Source organism: Fistularia commersonii, chromosome 23, assembly GCF_037954325.1.
Source record: "Fistularia commersonii isolate RoL2024-O1a breed Wild chromosome 23, RoL_Fcom_v1.0, whole genome shotgun sequence".
Classification (NCBI taxonomy): domain Eukaryota; kingdom Metazoa; phylum Chordata; class Actinopteri; order Syngnathiformes; family Fistulariidae; genus Fistularia; species Fistularia commersonii.
Genome location: NC_141306.1, coordinates 14053570 through 14074450, shown reverse-complemented (window position 1 = coordinate 14074450; position 20881 = coordinate 14053570). Strand labels below are relative to the sequence as shown.

Sequence of the window (20881 nt, the reverse complement as noted above, 5' to 3'; positions counted from 1 at the left end):
TCTGATGACTTTGTCTTTGTTTGAAACCCTCGCGTGAACCGATTGTTTAAGAAGAGTTTAAGTCAGGGGTCCCCAAACTTTTACCTGCGAGGGCCAAATATCTCTTCCCTTCTCTGACGGGAGGCCAGTTTGTAACAAAAAGTGTGACGATCGCGGAGGTCATTTTTTGTTTCCCAGAAAGCCACGCAAAACCAGAAATGAACCCTTTCTGGGATCTTTACAGTAAAAAAAAAAAAAAAAAAAAAAATCAGAAAATAAATAATAACATTATTGATGAAAAAAAATAATTAAAAAAATAATAATAATAAAAAAAGGGGGGGAGGAGGGTGTTAGCATGTTAGCACGTTAAAAAAAAAATCAGAAAATAAATAACATTGATGAAAAAATAATTTAAAAAATAATAATAAAAAAGGGAGGAGGAGGGAGGAGGGTGTTAGCATGTTAGCACGTTAAAAAAAAATCAGAAAATAAATAGCATTATTGATGAAAAAAATTAAAAGATAATAATAATAAAAAAAGGGAGAAGGAGGGAGGAGGGTGTTAGCATGTTAGCACGTTAAAAAAAAAAAAAATCAGAAAATAAATAATAACATTATTGATGAAAAAAATAATTAAAAAAATAATAATAAAAAAGGGAGGAGGAGGGTGTTAGCATGTTAGCACGTTAAAAAAAAAAATCTGAAAATAGATAACATTATTAATGAAAAATATAATAAAAAAATAATAATAATAATAAAAAGGGGAGGAAGGTGTTAGCATGTTAGCACGTTAAAAAAATAAAATTTAATTTTTTTTTTAAATAAATAAATAAATAAAACCAAATAAACTTTTTGAATTTTTTTGCAAATATTCTCCCCCGTCGTAATCCAGTTAAGACTTTGGAGGGCTGCCGCATCCTGGCACATTTCAAAGTTTGCGCTAACTCCACCGATAAATATTAGCAGCTGCGCTGTGTCCTGCACATCCGTGCTCTCATCCGGTGCTAACGAAAAAAAAAATCAAATTCTTTCGTCTCCCGCTGCAGCAGGGCATACAGTCGTATGAAAAAGTTTTCCATTTTTTTTTTAACTTTCAAGATTTTCCTTTATAAATCATGGGTTGTTTGGATTTCGGTTAAATATATCATATAGCAGGCAAACACAGTGAGATTTGAGAAGTGAAATGAGGTTTATAGGATTTATAGAAAGTGAGCAATAATTACTTCAACAAAGTGCATAAATTTTGGCACCCCAACAGAAAAAGTACATCAATATGATTCTTCTTTACAAAACATCTCCAGTTCAGTTTGGTTTGATGGTTTCCAAACTTTAAATCACACCACAGATTTTCGATAATATTCATGTGTTGGGACCGAGAATTGAACAAAAAATAATCGTTTGTTGATCTAATGCAGGGGTCGGCAACCTGCAGCTTGGGAAAATAAATTATAAATATTTAATTGAAGTGTATTTCATTTGTGTTAGTTCCTTTTTTTAACTTTTAGTTCTAAGTTGGAAGATTATTGTGATCTTGAAATATTAAATGAAATTATATTTATTATTTTTCGCCGCTCAAAATAACGTCACACTGGCGGAAGCCAGTATACCCGCCAGCCGGTAAAGTCCCGATTTGCAGAAGTTCAGGAGCAGAAGTCCCATAAACCAGGTAAAATAAATATTTATGAAGATATTTTGCAAATCTTTATTTTTTATCGTTCACTGACACAGTGATTTTTTCCCGATTTATTTTTAATATTCAGGTCAAGGCTCCGCTAAACGCTCTGAAAGCCCAAAGCTCAAAATGAGTTCATTCCATAAATAAAATTTATTTTTTTTCCGTGATACTTTGTGAATTTCAGAAGCAACACATTACACACTTGTTTATACAAGTTTGGGGTTTGTTTGGGGACCACTGGTTTAAGGCGAGGGTGCGGGTGTGCGGTTCTTCACCGTTCTTGGACCTTCACTCCTGCAGATTTGAGTCAGGGTTTTCCTCCCCAGCGGTTTTCACGGACTCCTCCAGGGACCACCAAGACTTACTAACCACTTTCTGGACTGTCTTCACTGTCTTCTCTCGCCACTTGCCGATGAATTTTTTTGTTACCAAAAGGTTTGGGTTTTTTTTTTTTCGGACCAAAGAAAAACCGGGAGAAAAACAGTAAAAACACACTCCGGTGAGCGACGTTGAAGTTCGTGTCGGGTATTTATTGTTTCACACGTTGTCTGTTGTCTTGTGAGAAGGTTCTGCAATCAATTCTTCTCAGCCATGGAAGCTGTTTCTCTTCATTCCGTGTGAAGCTGTAAATATATTCTCAGGATTATTCAGGAGTTTATAGTGGAAAAATAATAATATGATACTAAAAAAAAACAAAAATAACAATACATTTATTCATTCATTAGGATTAGTTATAAAATCTGTAAGCTGAAGAGACGGGAAAAATAAGTAGGATGGATAGATAGATAGATAGATAGATAGATAGATAGATAGATAGATAGATAGATAGATAGATAGATAGATAGATAGATAGATACCCTATCGATCAATCAATAGATAGATAGATAGATAGATAGATAGATAGATAGATAGATACCCTATCGATCGATCAATAGATAGATAGATAGATAGATGGATAGATACCCTATCGATCGATAGATAGATAGATAGATAGATAGATAGATAGATAGATAGATAGATAGATAGATAGATAGATACCCTATCGATCAATCAATAGATAGATAGATAGATAGATAGATAGATAGATAGATACCCTATCGATCGATCAATAGATAGATAGATAGATAGATAGATAGATAGATAGATAGATAGATAGATAGATAGATAGATAGATAGATAGATAGATACCCTATCGATCAATCAATAGATGGATAGATAGATAGATAGATAGATAGATAGATAGATAGATAGATAGATAGATAGATAGATAGATAGATAGATACCCTATCGATCGATCAATAGATAGATAGATAGATAGATGGATAGATACCCTATCGATCGATAGATAGATAGATAGATAGATAGATAGATAGATAGATAGATAGATAGATAGATAGATACCCTATCGATCAATCAATAGATAGATAGATAGATAGATAGATAGATAGATAGATAGATAGATAGATAGATAGATAGATACCCTATCGATCGATCAATAGATAGATAGATAGATAGATGGATAGATACCCTATCGATCGATAGATAGATAGATAGATAGATAGATAGATAGATAGATAGATAGATAGATAGATAGATAGATAGATAGATAGATAGATAGATACCCTATCGATCAATCAATAGATAGATAGATAGATAGATAGATAGATAGATAGATAGATAGATAGATAGATAGATAGATACCCTATCGATCAATCAATAGATAGATAGATAGATAGATAGATAGATAGATACCCTATCGATCAATCAATAGATAGATAGATAGATAGATAGATAGATAGATAGATAGATAGATAGATAGATAGATAGATAGATAGATACCCTATTGATCGATCAATAGATAGATGGATAGATAGATAAAACATGTAACTGAAATACACTGTGTCGAATTCTACTGCATTGAAACTATGATGTCACCACCAAAATAAAAGTATTACTGCATTGCAATTATATTTTTATAATATAATGATAGAAGTCATAATAAACTTCTTCCACCGCAAAAATTCATGCAGTTTTACGGCAGTAAAAATATCCATCAATCGCTGCAGTGATCAATGAATTCCAATAAAATGACACACGTTTGCAGTCACAAAATATTTTTCCAATCCATTGATTTGTGAAATATTCCACTGCAGTGATGCTACATGGACTGTGACGCTGAGGTGATATTTTTATTGATCCACCTCAGTTATACCTGTATTATTAATGTCACTGCAATGACATGAGAAATATTTGACTCCAATAATAAATGTAATATTCCACTGTAGAGATAAATGTATTACTTCGCTGCAATCATTTGTTTTTTTTTTTCCACAGCAATAATAAAAATGAATTCTTTCTCAGTGCCAGATAGTTGGATGTTCCTCGCTAGTTCCTTGTATTCTAGATCTTGCCTCAACCTTCTCACCACTGACTTGTACTTCTTTCCTTTCATTCTTCACCTTCTCGATCTCCACTCCCTAAAGCCTCACCGTTCCATCCGAGTTCTTCTCATTCACACACATATATTCTGTCTTGCTGTGACTAACCTTCATTCCTCACCTCTCCAGAGCATACCTCCACCTCAAGATCTCCTCCCCCTTCTCCCTGCTCTCACTACAGATCACATTGTCATCTGCAAACATCATGGTCCATGGAGATTCCTGTCTAACCTCATCTGTCAGCCTGTCCGTCACCACTGCAAACAAGAAGGGTCTCAGAGCTGATCCCTGATGAAGTCCCACCTCCACTTTGAACTTCTCTGTTACACCTACAGCATACTTCGTCTCAAAGCGAGCATACATGTCCTGCACCTAACATGCCTCTAACATACTTCTCTGCCAGTCCAGACTTCCTCATACAAATCATAGTTCCTCACCCGCCACCCTGTCATATGCTTTTTCTAGGTCTACAAAGGAGCAATACATCACCCTCTGACCTTCTCTGTACTTCTTTGCTTGCATTCGTAATGCAAATACTGCATCTGTAGTACTCTTTCTAGGCATGAAGCCACACTGCTGCTCACAAATACTGACTTCTGCTCTCAGTCTAGTTTCTACTACGCTTTCCCATAACATCATTGTATGTCTCATCTGCTTTATCTTTACCGCAATTCTTCACATCTCCCTTATTTTTAACAATGGGCCTCATCACACTTCTTCTCCGTTCCTCAGGCGTCTTCCGATGCTCTAACATCCGGTTGAACAATCAAACCAGGAACTCTACTGCCGACCCTTCTACATACGCAGGTATATCCTCAGGGCCAACTGCCTTTGCACTCTTCAATACCTTCACTTCACTTTTACTAACCTCTGATACTTTGTGGTCCACGATAGTTACCTCTTCTACCCTTCCCTTGCTTTCATTTTCCACATTTATCACCTCTTCAAAGTATTCTTTCCATCTTCCCATTACTCTTCAAGCATCTGTCAATACATTTCCCTCTCTATCCTGAAACACCAATGAAGCGTGGGCGTTGACTGTATATAAAAGAACGGGTATGTGGATTATGCAGAACATCATTGTTTTAACAACTCTAAAAATGGCAGAGACACGCTTATGAAGCACAGTTTAAACATGGAGGAACATGGAAATCGAGCGGCCGCAAGAGAATTTAAGATTAATGAATTGACGGTTCGCAAGTGGAGGAAGCTGGAAAACGAGCTCCGACGGGTCAAGAAGACGCAACTGAGTTTCCGCGGACGTAAGGCGAGGTGGCCCGAGTTGGAGGAAAGACTCCAGCAGAGGATCATCGAGTAAAGAACAAGTGAAAGAAGCATTTCGACGGTCATAGTTTGACTAAAAGCAGTCACGCTAGCAGAAGAAATGAAAATTGAACATTTCCAAGCAGGTCCTTCTTGGTGCTTTCCTTTTATGAAACGGTACCACTTTTCCATCCGGACCAGGACTACGGTAGCGCAGCACCTTCCAGCAGTTTATAAGGAAAATCTGACCATCTCCCGCTCCTTCTGCAGCAAAAGCATCGCCCACAAACACATCTAGCCCAGCCACATCACTAACATGGACGAGGTGCAGCTCACTTTCGACATCCAAGAAGGGGACCAGCATGCTAGCGATATGCAAAACGGGGTACGAAAAGTCTTCTATTTTTAAGTACCCAAACTTGTATGCTTGTGTGTGAGTTGTTGTTGTAAGGCGGACGTAGAAGAGGACACCATCAAAACGTTAAAGGGGGAAGTGTGGATTGTATATAAAACCCGCGCCTTATAATCAGGTGCGCCTTATATGCGTGTTAAATACGGTATGTTATTTTTTCACTGTGACCTGACTGCTATGACAAGTTAACCCTGTCTTGAGTTAAGTGACTTCATCCATCTATTTATTTAAAATCTGAACAAACAGCTTATTATTTGAGTCCTCGGGACAAATGAGTGTGTCCAGATAAATATTCCTGTGTGTGATGAGATATTGCATTGTGCCGAGTCGTTTTTATCGCCTGTCCGATCTCAGGATTCCTGGAAAGCTGCTTTTAAACTTCCCTTTTTAACGCTTAAATGTGATGAAACACTGCGCATGTGACCGATGTCATGTGATCTCACTGGAACCCTGGACCACCTTTTAAACGCAAAGAGCCATTTGGACCCGGTTTCCTCGGAAAAGAAAACACTGGGAGCCGCAATTACTTTTTGACGTCTAAAATAAAGGTACCACCGTATATATTGCTTTTTATTACCTTTACACTTTGTATAAACAAGTGTGTTGCTTCTGAAATTCACAAAGTATTACAGAGAAAATTAAATTTTATTTATGGAATGAACTCATTTTGAGCTTTGGGCTTTCAGAGCGTTTAGCGGAGCCTTGACCTGAATTTTAAAAATAAATCAGGAAAAAAAATCACTGTGTCGGTAAACACTAAAAAATAAATATTTGCAAAATATCTTCATAAATATTTATTTTACCTGGTTTATGGGACTTCTGCTCCTGAACTTCTGCGCGCAGCATCTGCAAATCGGGACTTTACCGGCTTCCGCCAGTGTGACGTTTATTTTGAGCGGGGAAAATAATGCAAATAATTTTATTTTAATATTTAAAGATCACAATAATCTCCCAACTTAGAACTTAAATTTAAAAAAAGGAACTAACACAAATAAATAAAATAGACGTCGGAGCCGCAGAGTAAGGATGACGTCGCCGACCCCTGAGCTGCACCCTTTAAAATCCAAACATCTTCACCGCTTCCGATTCACGAACGTTTTATTTCACCCTTCCGAACTTTAAAAAAAAAAAAAACACCTCCTCGGTCAGAAACGAAACAGATGCGCGAGGAGTAAACAAACACACGGGTTTATTTTGCAGCTCTGACATCTGAAAACACAGAATGCATCACAGGTCGCTTCATTCTCATGTGTCAAACATGCTGACGGCGCAACAAACACTCACAGTGGACACGTTCACGGACCGCAGGCATCGCAGAGGTTTCACACAAAGGGGTCCAAAAATAAAGGCTCTCGGAGGCCCTTGGATTCATTAGTGTCCTTTAAAGAAGGCAGAAACAAACAATGCGGGCCGTCTTCTCGCCTCCAACCTTTCGGAGACGCTTGAAACGGCGGCGAAACGCGCGGGGAATAAAAGGGAGCGGCGCAAGATGACGGGTGAAGGGATGCATGGCTGGCGATTGAGATGTTTCAGGGGAAAGTGGAATCAAACACTGCGTCCAGAATCTGCGATGTTGTGCTTTTTTACTTTTACTCCTCACGGTTCCCTGCTCAACACGTTTACTCCTTCGACTTCGAACCGGTTTCCGAGCCCGATCTCAGCGATGGTATCTACACCCTTCGTAGTGTACATCTCCGCGAGGAACTCCGAGGGAGTCTTCTTAGGCCCCGTCTGCTAGCCACGAGCTAAGCGTAGCGGGAAGTACCGACGATGCCGGGATCCACTTCTTCTCTAGTCGCCCTTTGGACTTTGCTAACTGGTCGCAAAGGTGTCAGACCAGCTTCTCGGGCTCTTCTCCAGATGGACTACGTGGACTTGCACCCTTTCTTAGCTCACAACAACCCACCACTTTAGCGGGAAAGACGACACTTCTGCTGTCCGGCGTTCACTTCAAATTTCCGTCCAATCACACAGTGGCTGCCAGAACTTCTCGCAAAGGCCTCCACACTTTGGGTCTCCGGTTAGCAAGGATCAGAATAGCGTAGCTTCCAAGTCCATTGGGACACATTGGAGGTTACCGGGTCAACCAGTTTGAGACGAGTAAACGACACTCGCGACGGTATGGTGACCGGATGTTTGCGGGTGCTTTGCTTCGGAGGGGCGTAAGTAAGGTACCCGAAATAGAAACGCAGTTTTTGTACGCCAAGCGGAACGAGACATTTTACAGTCCGGCGTTTCCCGCCTCTCTCTGGCGCCGTCGTTAAAGGTTTCCGACATGCTCGCTTTAAAAAGCCGATATCACAGGCTGGTTTGTGGGATTGTGTCGCGTTTTCAAGAAAGTAAACAAGACCTTGATGTTAAATCTTTACACGAGTGCGCTTCAACACGAAGAGGATGATATCGTAAAGTGTAAAAGTAAAAGTGCTTCGCTTGGATTCGGCTTGAACGCGGCCGACGCTTTAATGACAACAAGAGTTGGAAGCAAAGAAACTTTTTTTTTTTTTTTTTTTCCTTTAAAAACAAGGGTTAATTCACGGCCGCTTGAAGCCGGGGAGCCGATCATTTGTTCAAGACGGTCGCGAACCAAGAAAGATCCTTTTCAAAGAGTCCATTATCCTGTCTCTTCCATTGAAGGATGTTAAGAATCACATCCAGAAAGTAGGTCACCCGAACAAGAGGACGACTGATGGTTTCACACAGTCACAAGCTCGGGCCCACAACAAGTCCCATCGCTAAGACTTTTTTTTTTCCTTGAGAAATGCTCGTGGGCGTTCTTCACCTGTTCCTAACGTTCACGATTATCCGTGGGAAAAATTACGCCGGGTTGAAGACCTTTATTTTAGTTTAGCGGACAAGCTAGGTGAAAAGGACCCAGATAGAAAACCAGCCGTAGTCTTTTTTTTTTTTTTTTAATACATTTATGTGGCAAAAAATGGTCAGGGGATTTTAAAGATGTACAAAAACAAAAGACGGCAAACGGGTTTCAGGGCGAGGGTTGGAAACAGACCCGATTTTCCGAAAATCCGATTTCCCGCTTCATGAAAATTCACCTCTTGTGCGAAAACGAGTGACTGGGCAAACAAAGATGCCATCAAATCTCACTGGGGAGGCAATAATCTGATTTATAGTTTTCATTTTTATCCATATAAATATTTTATATATATATATCTATATTTTATTAATTTTTTCATTTTATTTTTTATTTTATTTTTTTTACATACATGCAGTTTTTCACTCCAGAAGTCGTTATTCCCGCCTCACCCGGGATCGGATTTTTAACTTTTCATACGAAAGGCGTTGCCGCATCAACGCGTCGCGTAGAAATCTTAAACTATAACTATTTTTCTCCGCTGATTGACATTCCCTGCTGTCAAAACCCCCCAAAACAGTGAAGCGATGCTTAAACCGCCAAGGCAGTGGATCTGCTTGGAACAACTAAAGTGAAAAGCTAATGCTACTTCCCCCGCTAACACATGGCGAATCCATGGGTTAGCGTAGCGACGGGTGCGTCGAGCGGCGACGTCCGATTCCGGTCGGACCCGGTTCGGAAAGGTCGATTGGCGGTCAGAAGGGAACCGACAACCAAGAAAACGGCGGGCAACAATCGAAGACGACGGTAACCCGACTAGCATTTCGCCGCCCCTCGGGTGTCTGCAAGCCAATTTCTATTTCCCGCAGGATCGTTTATGGTTAATAAGATCGGAATTCATCCCGACGTCAATACGGCCACGTTCCGGCGCGACATCTATCGTGGAAACGGGGCAAAAAAGAAAAATACATCTTCGTCATCCGGCTGCTCCCACCGAGTTTCGGCGAACGCTTGTAAAAGCTCGGACGGATCGGACCGTTTGAGAAACCGGGATCATGCAGAGTTTAATTCCCTCCCGGCCGCCGGCTTCCAATTACGAGTCTGAGCAGTGACGAGACCTGTTTCCATTTCCCCCTGAGGCCGCCGTACCGCCGGCTTCCACGAGAGGGGGGTCGTGTTCTTCCAGAGAGGAGAGAAAAATGAAGCGGGTGGAGAATAAATGAAAAAATAAAGAGAGGGGGAATATTTCTGAAGAGGAGACATCAAAAAAACATGCAGTCGGAGACAACGGAAAGAAGAAGGAGATGACGATGGAGCGCCGAACGGTCATTTCCTGATTTGCCTCTCGGGGGTCTAGCAAGCGCACTTCTTCTCGTTGGGCTCCGTGGCCTCCAGCTTGGTGGCCCCGTTGCCGTTGGCCGGCTCGGCGGGCGGTTTGTCGACGCACTGCTCCATCCTCTTCATCACGAGGTCCAGCAGGGTGATCACCGCCTTGTCCACCTCCACGCCGGTCGCGGCGCTGGTCTCGAAGTACGGGATGCTGCGAGCGACAGAAATCACATTTCCTTCACTCGCGCGAAGGTTCGCGGCGCATCGACCGACGTCTAGAGCGCTTCGGTGCGGATTCGGGTTTGCGGGCGACGGGGACGGAAACGAAACCAGGAAACGGCGGCGTCTAGTCAGACAGGAAGTGTCATGTGGCGAGGGAGTGCCTGAGAAAACGGCGAGACGCGAGCGCACTCGTAGCGACTTCGGCGCTTCTTCATGTTAGCATGTCGTCGCTCGACATGGCTAGCTTGTACCCATTTAGAGATAGCGATCCTGAATCCGCCCTCGCTAACCGGAACTATATTTACAAACGTATTATCTTTGTATTTCTCACGAATAAAGTTGTCAATTTGCAGCATTCGCTTGAAGGGAGTTCAAAAAAAAAAAAAAGAAGATATTTTCTTAAGAAATATAATAGAGAGCAGGATTATAACCAAAGAAAATTGATGCCAAACATTATAAAACCATCTTTCACCCAATGCACACGTGTAGCCGCTCTTAATAATTGAATAGAAATTCATTCATTCATAATTCATTTCATTAATATGAGGTGATTAGACGTCACGCAAGCTAATAGCTAACGAGCTACGTGCGTCGGCAATAACAGGAAGCACAAAACACATATTTGATATATTCCTCCACCGGTTCCACAGAAAAACATGCATTATCTCCTTTCGCCTTGATTAAACCTTGAGTTTTTAGTAACTTTAAATCTTTATTTCTGGTTTTAAAGTCCAAAGGGAGCAGCAGATGAGCTGATACTTATTTGCAAAACACCCAAATTAAAATCTCAGATCCGGTTCGGTCGCTTAAAGGCGTCGGCTCTCAGAAACCGATCTTTTAATCGTGTTTTTTTAACGTTTTAACGTTAACTCACCCGTATTTATCCGCCAGCTCTTTCGCTTGTTTCTCCTGGACCTCGCGCTGGTCGGCCAGATCCGCCTTGTTCCCCACCAGCACGATGTCGGGGTTCTCGCAGTAGGCGTTGGCCTGCAGCTGACCTGCGCATCGACGCGGCATCGTCAGCCCGAAACGCCCGAAGGTGTAACAAAAGAAAAGGCGGACGCGCTTACTCATCCAGTTTCGGACGTTGAGGAAGCTCTGCTGGCTGGTGAGGTCAAACATCAGCAGGAAACCCATGGCGTCCCGGAAGAACGCCGTCGTCAGGCTGCGAAACCTGGAGAAACAGGCGGGCAAAACGCTCAAATCCACCGAATCCGAGGAGACGTTTCGCGATTTCCCCTTCTACTCGCTTTCTCGGAAAGGCGGCAAGAAATCACCCTTTCTCCGCACGTTTGTGGTTTGCTTACTTAAACAGTGGCAACATGTGAACGCTAGGAATGAAGACACCAAACCCTGTTGAGCCGCATTTTGTAATAACGGTGCATTTTGTAATAAACGTCCAAAATGTAATAACTTTTTCATTTCATTTTGTAATAAAGCCGCGTTTTGTGATAAACTGCCGCATTTTGTAATAAACCGCCCCAACGCATTTCGTAATAAATTTTGCCGCATTATGTAATAAGTTATTACATTTTGAGAAGATTATTATAAAACGCACTTGCAACTTTTTTATTCTCTAGGAAATGTAATAACATGGAATTTATAGAATATTCTCTGTTAATGCAACCTTTGAATCGTGTACTAATAGTAATTGCTAAGTACTGCTACTAGGCTAATACACTGATACTAATAATAGGCCTAGCTTTTACAAATACTTTAAAGTAAAATAAAATACAATTAACAAACAAATAAACTATGTTTTAGAATTGTTATTACATAATAATAACATGGAATTTATAGAATATTCTCTGTTAATGCAACCTTTGAATAGTGTACTGATAGTAATTGCTAAGTACTGCTACTAGGCTAATACAGTGATGCTAATAATAGGCCGAGCTTTTACAAATACTTTAAAGCAAAATAAAACACAATTAACAAACTTATGCTTTAGCATTGTTATTACATAATGCACCATGTTATTACATTTCCTAGAAAATAAAAAAGTTGCAAGTGCGTTTTGTAATAATCTTCTCAAAATGTAATAACTTATTACATAATGCTGTGTTGAGACACATTTTGTAATAACGGTGCATTTTATAATAAACATCCAAAATGTAATAACTTTTCATTTCATTTTGTAATAAACTGCCGCATTTTGTAATAAACTGCCCCAACGCATTTTGTAATAAATTTTGCCGCATTATGTAATAAGTTATTACATTTTGAGAAGATTATTATAAAACGCACTTGCAACTTTTTTATTCTCTAGGAAATGTAATAACATGGAATTTATAGAATATTTTCTATTAAGCAACCTTTGAATAGTGTCCTGATAGTAATTGCTAAGTACTGCTACTAGGCTAATACACTGATACTAATAATAGGCCTAGCTTTTACAAATACTTTAAAGTAAAATAAAATACAATTAACAAACAAATAAACTATGTTTTAGAATTGTTATTACATAATAATAACATGGAATTTATAGAATATTCTCTGTTAATGCAACCTTTGAACAGTGTACTGATAGTAATTGCTAAGTACTGCTACTAGGCTAATACACTGATACTAATAATAGACCTAGCTTTTACAAATACTTTAAAGTAAAATAAAATACAATTAACAAACAAATAAACTATGTTTTAGAATTGTTATTACATAATAATAACATGGAATTTATAGAATATTCTCTGTTAATGCAACCTTTGAACAGTGTACTGATAGTAATTGCTAAGTACTGCTACTAGGCTAATACACTGATACTAATAATAGACCTAGCTTTTACAAATACTTTAAAGTAAAATAAAATACAATTAACAAACTTATGCTTTAGCATTGTTATTACATGATGCACCATGTTATCACATTTCCTAGAAAATAAAAAAGTTGCAAGTGCGTTTTGTAATAATCTTCTCAATATGTAATAACTTATTACATAATGCGGCAAAATTTATTACAAAATGCGTTGGGGCAGTTTATTACAAAATGCGGCTTTATTACAAAATGAAATGAAAAAGTGATTACATTTTGGAGGTTTATTACAAAATGCGGCTTTATTACAAAATGCGTCTCAACACTCCTCCGACCATCAACCCCCGATGGGACTGGACAACAGGCTCAGGGTAGTAGATTAGTAGATATCGGTGCGATGATGGTTATGGAAAGTGCATAATAAATCTTTTTAAGTCCAAGCTTGCGTGAAAAGTCGTCCGGCATGAAAGCGTTCTTTTTAACTTTCCCCTAAAAGTAGAGATGCTCTGTTTTGCTCAGAGTTCAAGAAATGAAATGAGGATTATGCAACCGACACTGACTCACCCTCCGATGAGTCATCGGCCTTTAGAAAGACACTCGACCCATCAAGGCCGGATCCAAATAAAGACCTCACACACACTGATTGACACATGATAATACCCCTGTAGACCCACCGGCACACACACACACACACACACACACAAAGTGTTATCACAAAGATGGCATGCAGCAAGTTGCTCGTCACGTACGCATGCCTGTACAAACACACATGAGCATCACCTCCGCTAATGTTTATTCTGAGAAGCCACTGCTTGGTATTCTTTATTAAACTTGATAGCGACAGGATGCAAGGCGGAGAGAAGAGCAGGGTCGGGTTGTTTTCTGTAAATTCTCGGTATCACCGGGACTTTAAATCCGTTAAATCGGGGGAACAACGCCTCAAAATAATGGTGAGATTCCAGAAGGTCAATGGAGCCGCTCTGGAGATAGCGGGTCGTCGGTTCCTACGGCGCAAAGTCGTGCAATTTTCGCCGTCAGTCGAACTCACGTATTGTCATGACACGGTGGTAATATCACTGTACGGGAAAAATAAATGCTTGGGAGCCATAATGGAGGGCAAAAATGGTAAAAAAAAACCCAACACAAACGAAAGAAAACGGACGTAGCGCAGTCCCGTATGGCGTACGACCGTCGAATGTAAACATCGACGCTGCTAGCTTAAAGCTAACCAGCTGCGAGCTCCTGCCGCATTCCGCTAGGACGATGTGGATTCAATTTTCAAGAAATAACAGAAAGTATGTTTATCCCCCCTCTAAAAAAAAACAGAATCCGACAATAATGATATTATTGACTCTCCGTCAAGAATAGGTCCTTGTTCAGAGCGGCGTTGGCATGCGTCACGGATGACGCGGGGTATCAGCCCATGTTGACGGGGCTCTGGGCCGCATGCAAAGTGACGGAAACCCTGGTTAGATTGAACGTCCACCTACTCAACGGCTGTGCTCCCGGTGAGCGCTTCCAACTCAGGAGGCAGGCATTCGAATTAAAAAAGAGCCGCTAGCGGAGGAGGAGCCGGGGAAAGTTTCAATCAGCCGTTTTGGGTCACCCCAGTTTGCACTCCGAAGCATACATTTTCATCCAGACTCCTATTACTTGTGGATGGCAACGTCCTTTCTTGGTACCAAACACAAACGTGGATATCTACATTTGAATTTTACTTGACTACTAGTATATTTGTTGGTCATTTAACACTTCATAGTCTACACTCCGTTGATCCCGCTATTAGCAGCCCTTCTGTACATCTAATAGGGACTTTTTGGCACTGTACACTGTACAGCTCCTAGATCCTTTCCTGCACTGGGACAGCAGAGGACCCAGGGACCATCACTTCGCTCCTACTCCGAGGCAGGGGGTTTTTACGGAACTCACGTGACAAGGGTGCTCTGCGATTGGTGGAACTCATAAGTGTGCAAGGGGTGTTTCTTGCTTTTACCAGATCCTTCTTGCGGACTGCGGAGCGCCTTTTTTGAAAACCTACCAACTGTCAGCTGTTTTTTTGTGACGAAAGACAGAAGCAGCCGGAAATGGAGCGACGAAGAGGTCCAAGCTCTTCTGGCCTGCTACGCCTCAGAGCTTGCAGTGGAACATCAGCATTAAAGTTAGCTAACTGCTAACAGGGTTTTTCATACCGTCTGCTAGTCCACTATTAATGTCATGCAGAACATGTACGTCGTGACGTCCCTACCGCGGTCCCTCACTGCCGGTAAGAATGCAAACGCTAAAAGATTCCCCTGGAGTTGCTGGACAGATCTTGGAAAGGGACTACAAGATACAGTGTGGAACAGATGTAGTAGAACATGCCGCTTTTCAAACTGTGATTTCTCACACACACGCCTTGCTCACTGAAAGCTACCACTGACATGATCTTGCAATGGAAGTTGGAAAAAGAAGAAGCAGCCAACCTCTCCTGTCCAGCCGTGTCCCAGAGCTGAAGGTGAACCTTGAAGGTCTTCCCCGTGGTCGCCCCATTGGGGTTGGACGCTGTGTACACCTGGGGAGGGAGAAACTTGTGAATTAAGATACACAATAAGGAGATGTAACAGGCTACCTCTCACTGTATTCATCTACCCGGAAATAAAGAATAACGGTGTTCGCTCCCACACTCCTTCAAAGTGTGAATTGTTTCTGCCGACTTCATGAATGTGGTCGCCCGTTGAGTTTTACCCCTGGAACCACTGCTCCTCTGCAGCGGGAGCGCTTCGTTCGGCGACGAGTAGCCGTCGGTTTGCATCGGCGCGTCTGCGGGGAGTCGCTAACACCTCTTGATTGCCACAGATGAGGCTCTTTCTCTGACGCCCGAAAACGAGTTCGCGCAAACCACTCGGAGGGAAGGCCGTGGAGTTTGGAGGTCACGGGACGTGAACAGCTGACTCGACTCTAGATGGACGCTCAGCTAAATCAACCGCGACTTGGGATTGTCCTTCACAAAACGCTTTCAGGATAGTACCGTTGAGCCATGGGGCATTGGGTAAATTAGCTCTGTGGACAAACTCTGTCCCGCAGCATTAGTCCCCGAGGAGACAACAGCGACTGCGGTGAAACTCCGGGTGTGATCACGAGTCTGTCTACTGGATTTAAAAAAAAAAAGCCTGAAAATAGGGTGTGACTTGAACACATACACGCCGACTCCGTCACCATGGAGGAGGTGAGAAATCAATCCAATGAGTCATGGGAAGCCCAGGGGGGCCAGAAGGGGTGCAGCAGCATTGACGGGGTTTTAGTTTGTTGGCTATGCACAACTATCGGTACTCCAGTATCTTCTGAAATTTGCCAATACCACCGCTAGAGTACAAAAAGTACAGGTTGAGATTTATTTTCGATAGTCTACCGCCGTGATCACGGTGCCGTTTTTTTAACCCGGTACGAAAAGGTACTGCAACAAACCGGCGCCACAGAGTAGCAACACCGGCATCTCTTTGAGAATTGCTACGACGACACGCCCTGACACTTGGACATCGCCATGGAGACAGCCACTGTCCATCAGAAGACATGCAGAAGAGTTTCATGAAGGCAAAGAGCCATCTAAGACAATCCCTGGTTGGATTCCCATAGGGAAGCTTCCTGTGTGGAGTCTCCATGTTCTCCAAGAGTCTGCGAGGGGTTCGTCGGGGTTCTCCGGGTTCCTCCCGCAGTCCAAATACATGCAGGAGGTTCACTGGACACCCGGCATTTTTGTGAATGAGAGGGTGAATGGTTGTATGTTTCTATGGCCCTGTCAGATTGGCGACGGCCCTCTCGCCCAATGAAAACTGGGATCCACGGCGGCCCCTTGCAAGAGCAGGACAAGCGGTACATAAAATGTGAACAATTAACAATTGAACGAATTGCCCTTCGCTAAGCATTTCCTTATTTAGAATGGACACTGTACCGTGATTTCCGGACGATAAGCCACGACTTTTTCACTTAAACAACGAAGCAGCTAATAAATGTATTTTTTTGAGGGGGGGCTAACGAGCTTCACAATGCTAAAACATCAGATGGATGAAATGATCGGGAAAATCTGAGTCCGTTCAACTCCGACACCGAAGAAGACGACTTTGACGGTTTCAGTGCGCAGGAGGAAGCCCGAGATAGCGATCGGCTAGCCGGTGCGGCTTATATTGAGGTGCGCCCTATAGTCCAGAAATTATGGTATTCATTGGATTTTCCAGAAAGAATAGATGAATGCGCCCCCAATCGTCCAGAGTGGGGAAATTTCAAGAAAGCGGACAGTGCTGTCGAGGCGGTTCAGTTTCGAACACGAGTCAAAACAGTTGCGTATACAACAGTTTCAGAAAACGCTCTCAGTGTCCATCCCCTGGATGTTCACCGGTGTTGGAATGCGTCTGCTTTGTCTTTTCCCAGGTTTAACAGTAGCCAGTCCACAAAGACCTGTATCAGCTCTCATCGTCATCCTTGATGAGTCCAAAGACGGCAGAGTCATCGGAGCATCGGTATTGACTAAAAAGTCCAACGAGCCAATGGTACGGCAAGAAGAAACTTCGGTATGGCCGGTTCCTGTTGTTGGCCAAACCTCTAAAAGCGACAGACGCCGCTTGATTTAGACATAAAAACAGGACCAATCCATGGAGTTCCAGCAGCACACGGACAAAGATCTGGTTCGAGAACGAGTGGAAAGCAGGAGGACACAAATCTTGCGGCGGGAGTGAAACCAGCTTTCATTCATCCGCCTAAATCCTGTCACAGGGGAAACCGGGTCCACAGAACTGAGCGGTTCACACCGGTTCACCATTTCACGGTATGCTTTTGTTTGGAGGATGGCGTTTATTGTCATGTGCACCGCGAGGAAACGTGTTTCCCGGCACGATGCCGTTATTTCTTTGCTGTCTGCCCAGATGGTGTAATACAAGTATAAATGACACCCATAATAGCACAATAAGATGTGATAAATAGGGCAGAAATGTAAACTCTGCAGAAAGGACTGGTTACCAGTGTCCCAGTGTGAGCCTACTGAGGTAGTCTAAGGGCGTTAGCCGACTAGCAGGAAATGACTGATGAAACATTTAGAACTGTTCTTCATGTAGGATCAGATGAATCTCCTCACGTTCCTCTGAGGCTCCAGAGATAAAACGGGTGCAGAAAACCATTGCAAAGCATCCAGGCGCCGTGACCTTGTTTGGGCCGCTTGGTAAGGCAGTCTGACGACAACCTTTAGCTCTAGTTTCCCCGTGGAAGTCGACCATTTGTTGGCGATAAGAAAAGCCGTGATCGAACTAAAGCATACCGCGCGGACGACGCGCCGTCGTAGCGAAGGGTTCTCGAATGCCAAAATCTATCTGGGTTTCTTTTCAGTTCAATAACCCCCTTCCTTTCTGCCTCCCCCCCCCCAAGCTCGATGTGAATGGCGGCATCTTCAACAGCAAGGGGTTATTTGTGTGAATCACCGCGCCTTTTAAAGCAGGGGCACTTGTTCTACTTGCAAAACGTGAACGTCGATAGCCATGCCAACGCTGCGAATGAAGCGATTAGACGAAGAAGACCGTGAGCAGAAGGCCCGGCGAGCAACGACGAAGGGTTCGGAGTCCAGGGACGACCAGGGACGCTCTGTTCCAAGTCGAACTCGAGTTCCCCTGCTTGTAAACCCAATATTAACGACCGATAACACGACGGTCTGAGTTCTCTCCGGCGAGTTAATTAAGAGCTGCCCGACTGAGGCCGAAGAAAACGTCGAACTACGACAAGCTGTGCGGCAAAAGTCACACAGGGGAAAAATGTCACGGTGATGCAAGACATGTATGCCAATGTCAGACCAAAACAAGCCGGGGGTTCATCGGAGGCCCGGACAAACCCCGCCCTCCGCCGGTGACGGCTTGAAAAGTGCCCGTTCTACAGAATGAGCCCCCAAATTTGTATTCGTACATTTTCCTCTTATGCTTAATCAGATCCTGCCGAACCGGCGTAGCTCGAAGATGTAAGATGTGTCAACTCAAACAAAAGCTCAGACGCCGGCAGGAAACTCTTGCTGAAGCGATCCGTTCGACATGGAGTGAACTTACCACTCTCTTTTCCCTGAAGTCAATGCCGACTGTGGTGATGAACTTGGGGTTGAACTTGTTATCTGTGTATCGGTACAAGAAGGTTGTCTTGCCCACGCCGGAGTCTCCCAGGGCGAGGAGCTTTATAAGGTAGTCATAATCCCCATCAGTCATAGTGATGACCGAAATAACCTGTCGAAGAGGTGGAGAGGGGAAAAAAAAAAAAAAAAGCGGTGAATGACACAGACTGAAGCCGCCGGGCCCAAACACAAGCCGACAGGAAATCGCGGAGATCACAAATTGCCGTGCAAACGGGTTCTTTTCAGAGAAACACCACAATCCCACCAGAGCGAAACCTCAATCGGGCAAACTTTCTTTTGTATTCCCGTCTTTACGGTCATGTGACTCCTCCAAAGTGCATTTTCCCCTTCTTTTAAAAGCTCTAACCGTCCGTCTGTTGTTTGTTCCGAAGAGGAATGCGGTGTTCATATATCTTAAAGTGATTTCCAGTCCGCGGTTGTCCTTTCCTTGCTGTTTGTCCTGCGGCTAAATGCGGCAGGAACGCTCAGACGGACGATCATAAGACCCTAATTCACTCAGCTGAGAGGAAGCTCCCGGGGTCGAACGCCGCGCCTTATTAAATGGAGGTCAGCGATCCAGCCGGAGTTCCGATCTCGGCACAACAACCTCCCTGACAAGCAGAGTTCACAAGCACAGCGAAAGGTAAAAGAAGGGCCTCTCCTTTTGGCGGCGGCGACTTGAATATTCCGCTCAGAAGGACCGTCCTCCCTTGTTTTTAGCATCCAGGGTGGAAAACAATCACGTAGGAGGCACATCTTCGACACCGGCCGCGGTCAAAAGTGGCGTCAATTAGCCTTTTTGATGGATTTGGGAAAGTGCGCTGCTGTAAAAGCTGATCTCAGGTCAGACTTCACAGAAAGGAGAGGCAACTAGTGAACCGTCATTGACGGGTTGAACATCGACGTTCCTTCACGAATCGCACGACGGCCGTTTGGACCCGGATTCGCAAATTTCGGCTGATTTCCGAGTTGAGAAACAAGAAATTGAACCCGACTGAAATCGCACATCGAGGAATTATTCGCGCCTTCGTTCACGAACCATCCCAAAACAATACGTTCATTCCTTGGTTCGTCATTGGACGAGAGGCCTGTCAATCACAGGGCCCCGTTTAGAGATGCGCAATCGTTCACAGTTAAGTATCTCCGCTTGTTTTCGGACATTTTGAGATGATGAGATGAGAACAACTTTATTTATCCCGAAGGAAATTGTTGTGCCAGAGTTTCAAGTAAAAACATAACAGTAATAGATAATAGTAGAAAGGAGCTCATCGATCTGGGTGGAAAATCGGGGATGTTTGTCGCGCGATCGGTCTTCCGGTCACGGTTCCCTGAGGGGAGGGGATCCGCCTCCCACCACTCGTCACCATGGCAACGCCCAACACGACATCAGAATATTACATATGTAACAAGAAAAACTAGCGCTCTGATGTTGCGCCATCTTTAATCTACATAATACTGGATTAGCTAGCCTTCTAGCTAATCCAGCTAGCAGAATCAATCGACACGATTGTGGCAAAAGGGGTTTTCGAGAAAGTCGGAAAATAACGTCCGACGGGTGAAGCTCGACCCTGAAAACGTAGAGATCGACTCCTCCGGCGGCAAGAAACCGTCAACATCGGATTTTTAGAAGAAAAAGTTGACTTGTCCGTTTCAGGGCGCTAACATTTAGCCCCCCACGGAAATGAGCGGAATCTATCAAGGATACGTCGCGTCGGCGATTTGCTAGCGTTCGGGTTTCAGAGAGAGAAATAAATAAAAAAAAAAAAAAAGGTTTTCCCGAGTGCCACCTAAACCTCCTGTCTCAATAACAAGCACGAACAAATCCATAAAACACCGCGGGGACATTAAAAATGTATGAGCAATCAAACACAACAGGAGAGGAAACAGCC

General features: G+C 43.0%; 1 protein-coding gene across 3 annotated transcripts in view; it reads right to left on the bottom strand.

The window, feature by feature from the left end:
- Positions 1 to 6938: 6938 nt before the first annotated feature.
- Positions 6939 to 20881, bottom strand: part of rab27b (RAB27B, member RAS oncogene family) — a 55964-nt gene continuing 42021 nt past the window's right edge. For all 3 annotated transcript variants that reach the window (XM_086170746.1, XM_086170747.1, XM_086170748.1), the window contains exons 2-6: positions 18934 to 19104; positions 15340 to 15428; positions 11197 to 11300; positions 11001 to 11124; positions 6939 to 10115 (exon numbers count right to left, since the gene is read on the bottom strand). In XM_086170746.1, the coding sequence (XP_086026872.1) occupies positions 9929 to 10115; positions 11001 to 11124; positions 11197 to 11300; positions 15340 to 15428; positions 18934 to 19086 (657 nt within the window). In that variant the 5' untranslated portion in view covers positions 19087 to 19104 and the 3' untranslated portion in view covers positions 6939 to 9928. The remainder of the gene's footprint in view (positions 10116 to 11000; positions 11125 to 11196; positions 11301 to 15339; positions 15429 to 18933; positions 19105 to 20881) is intronic.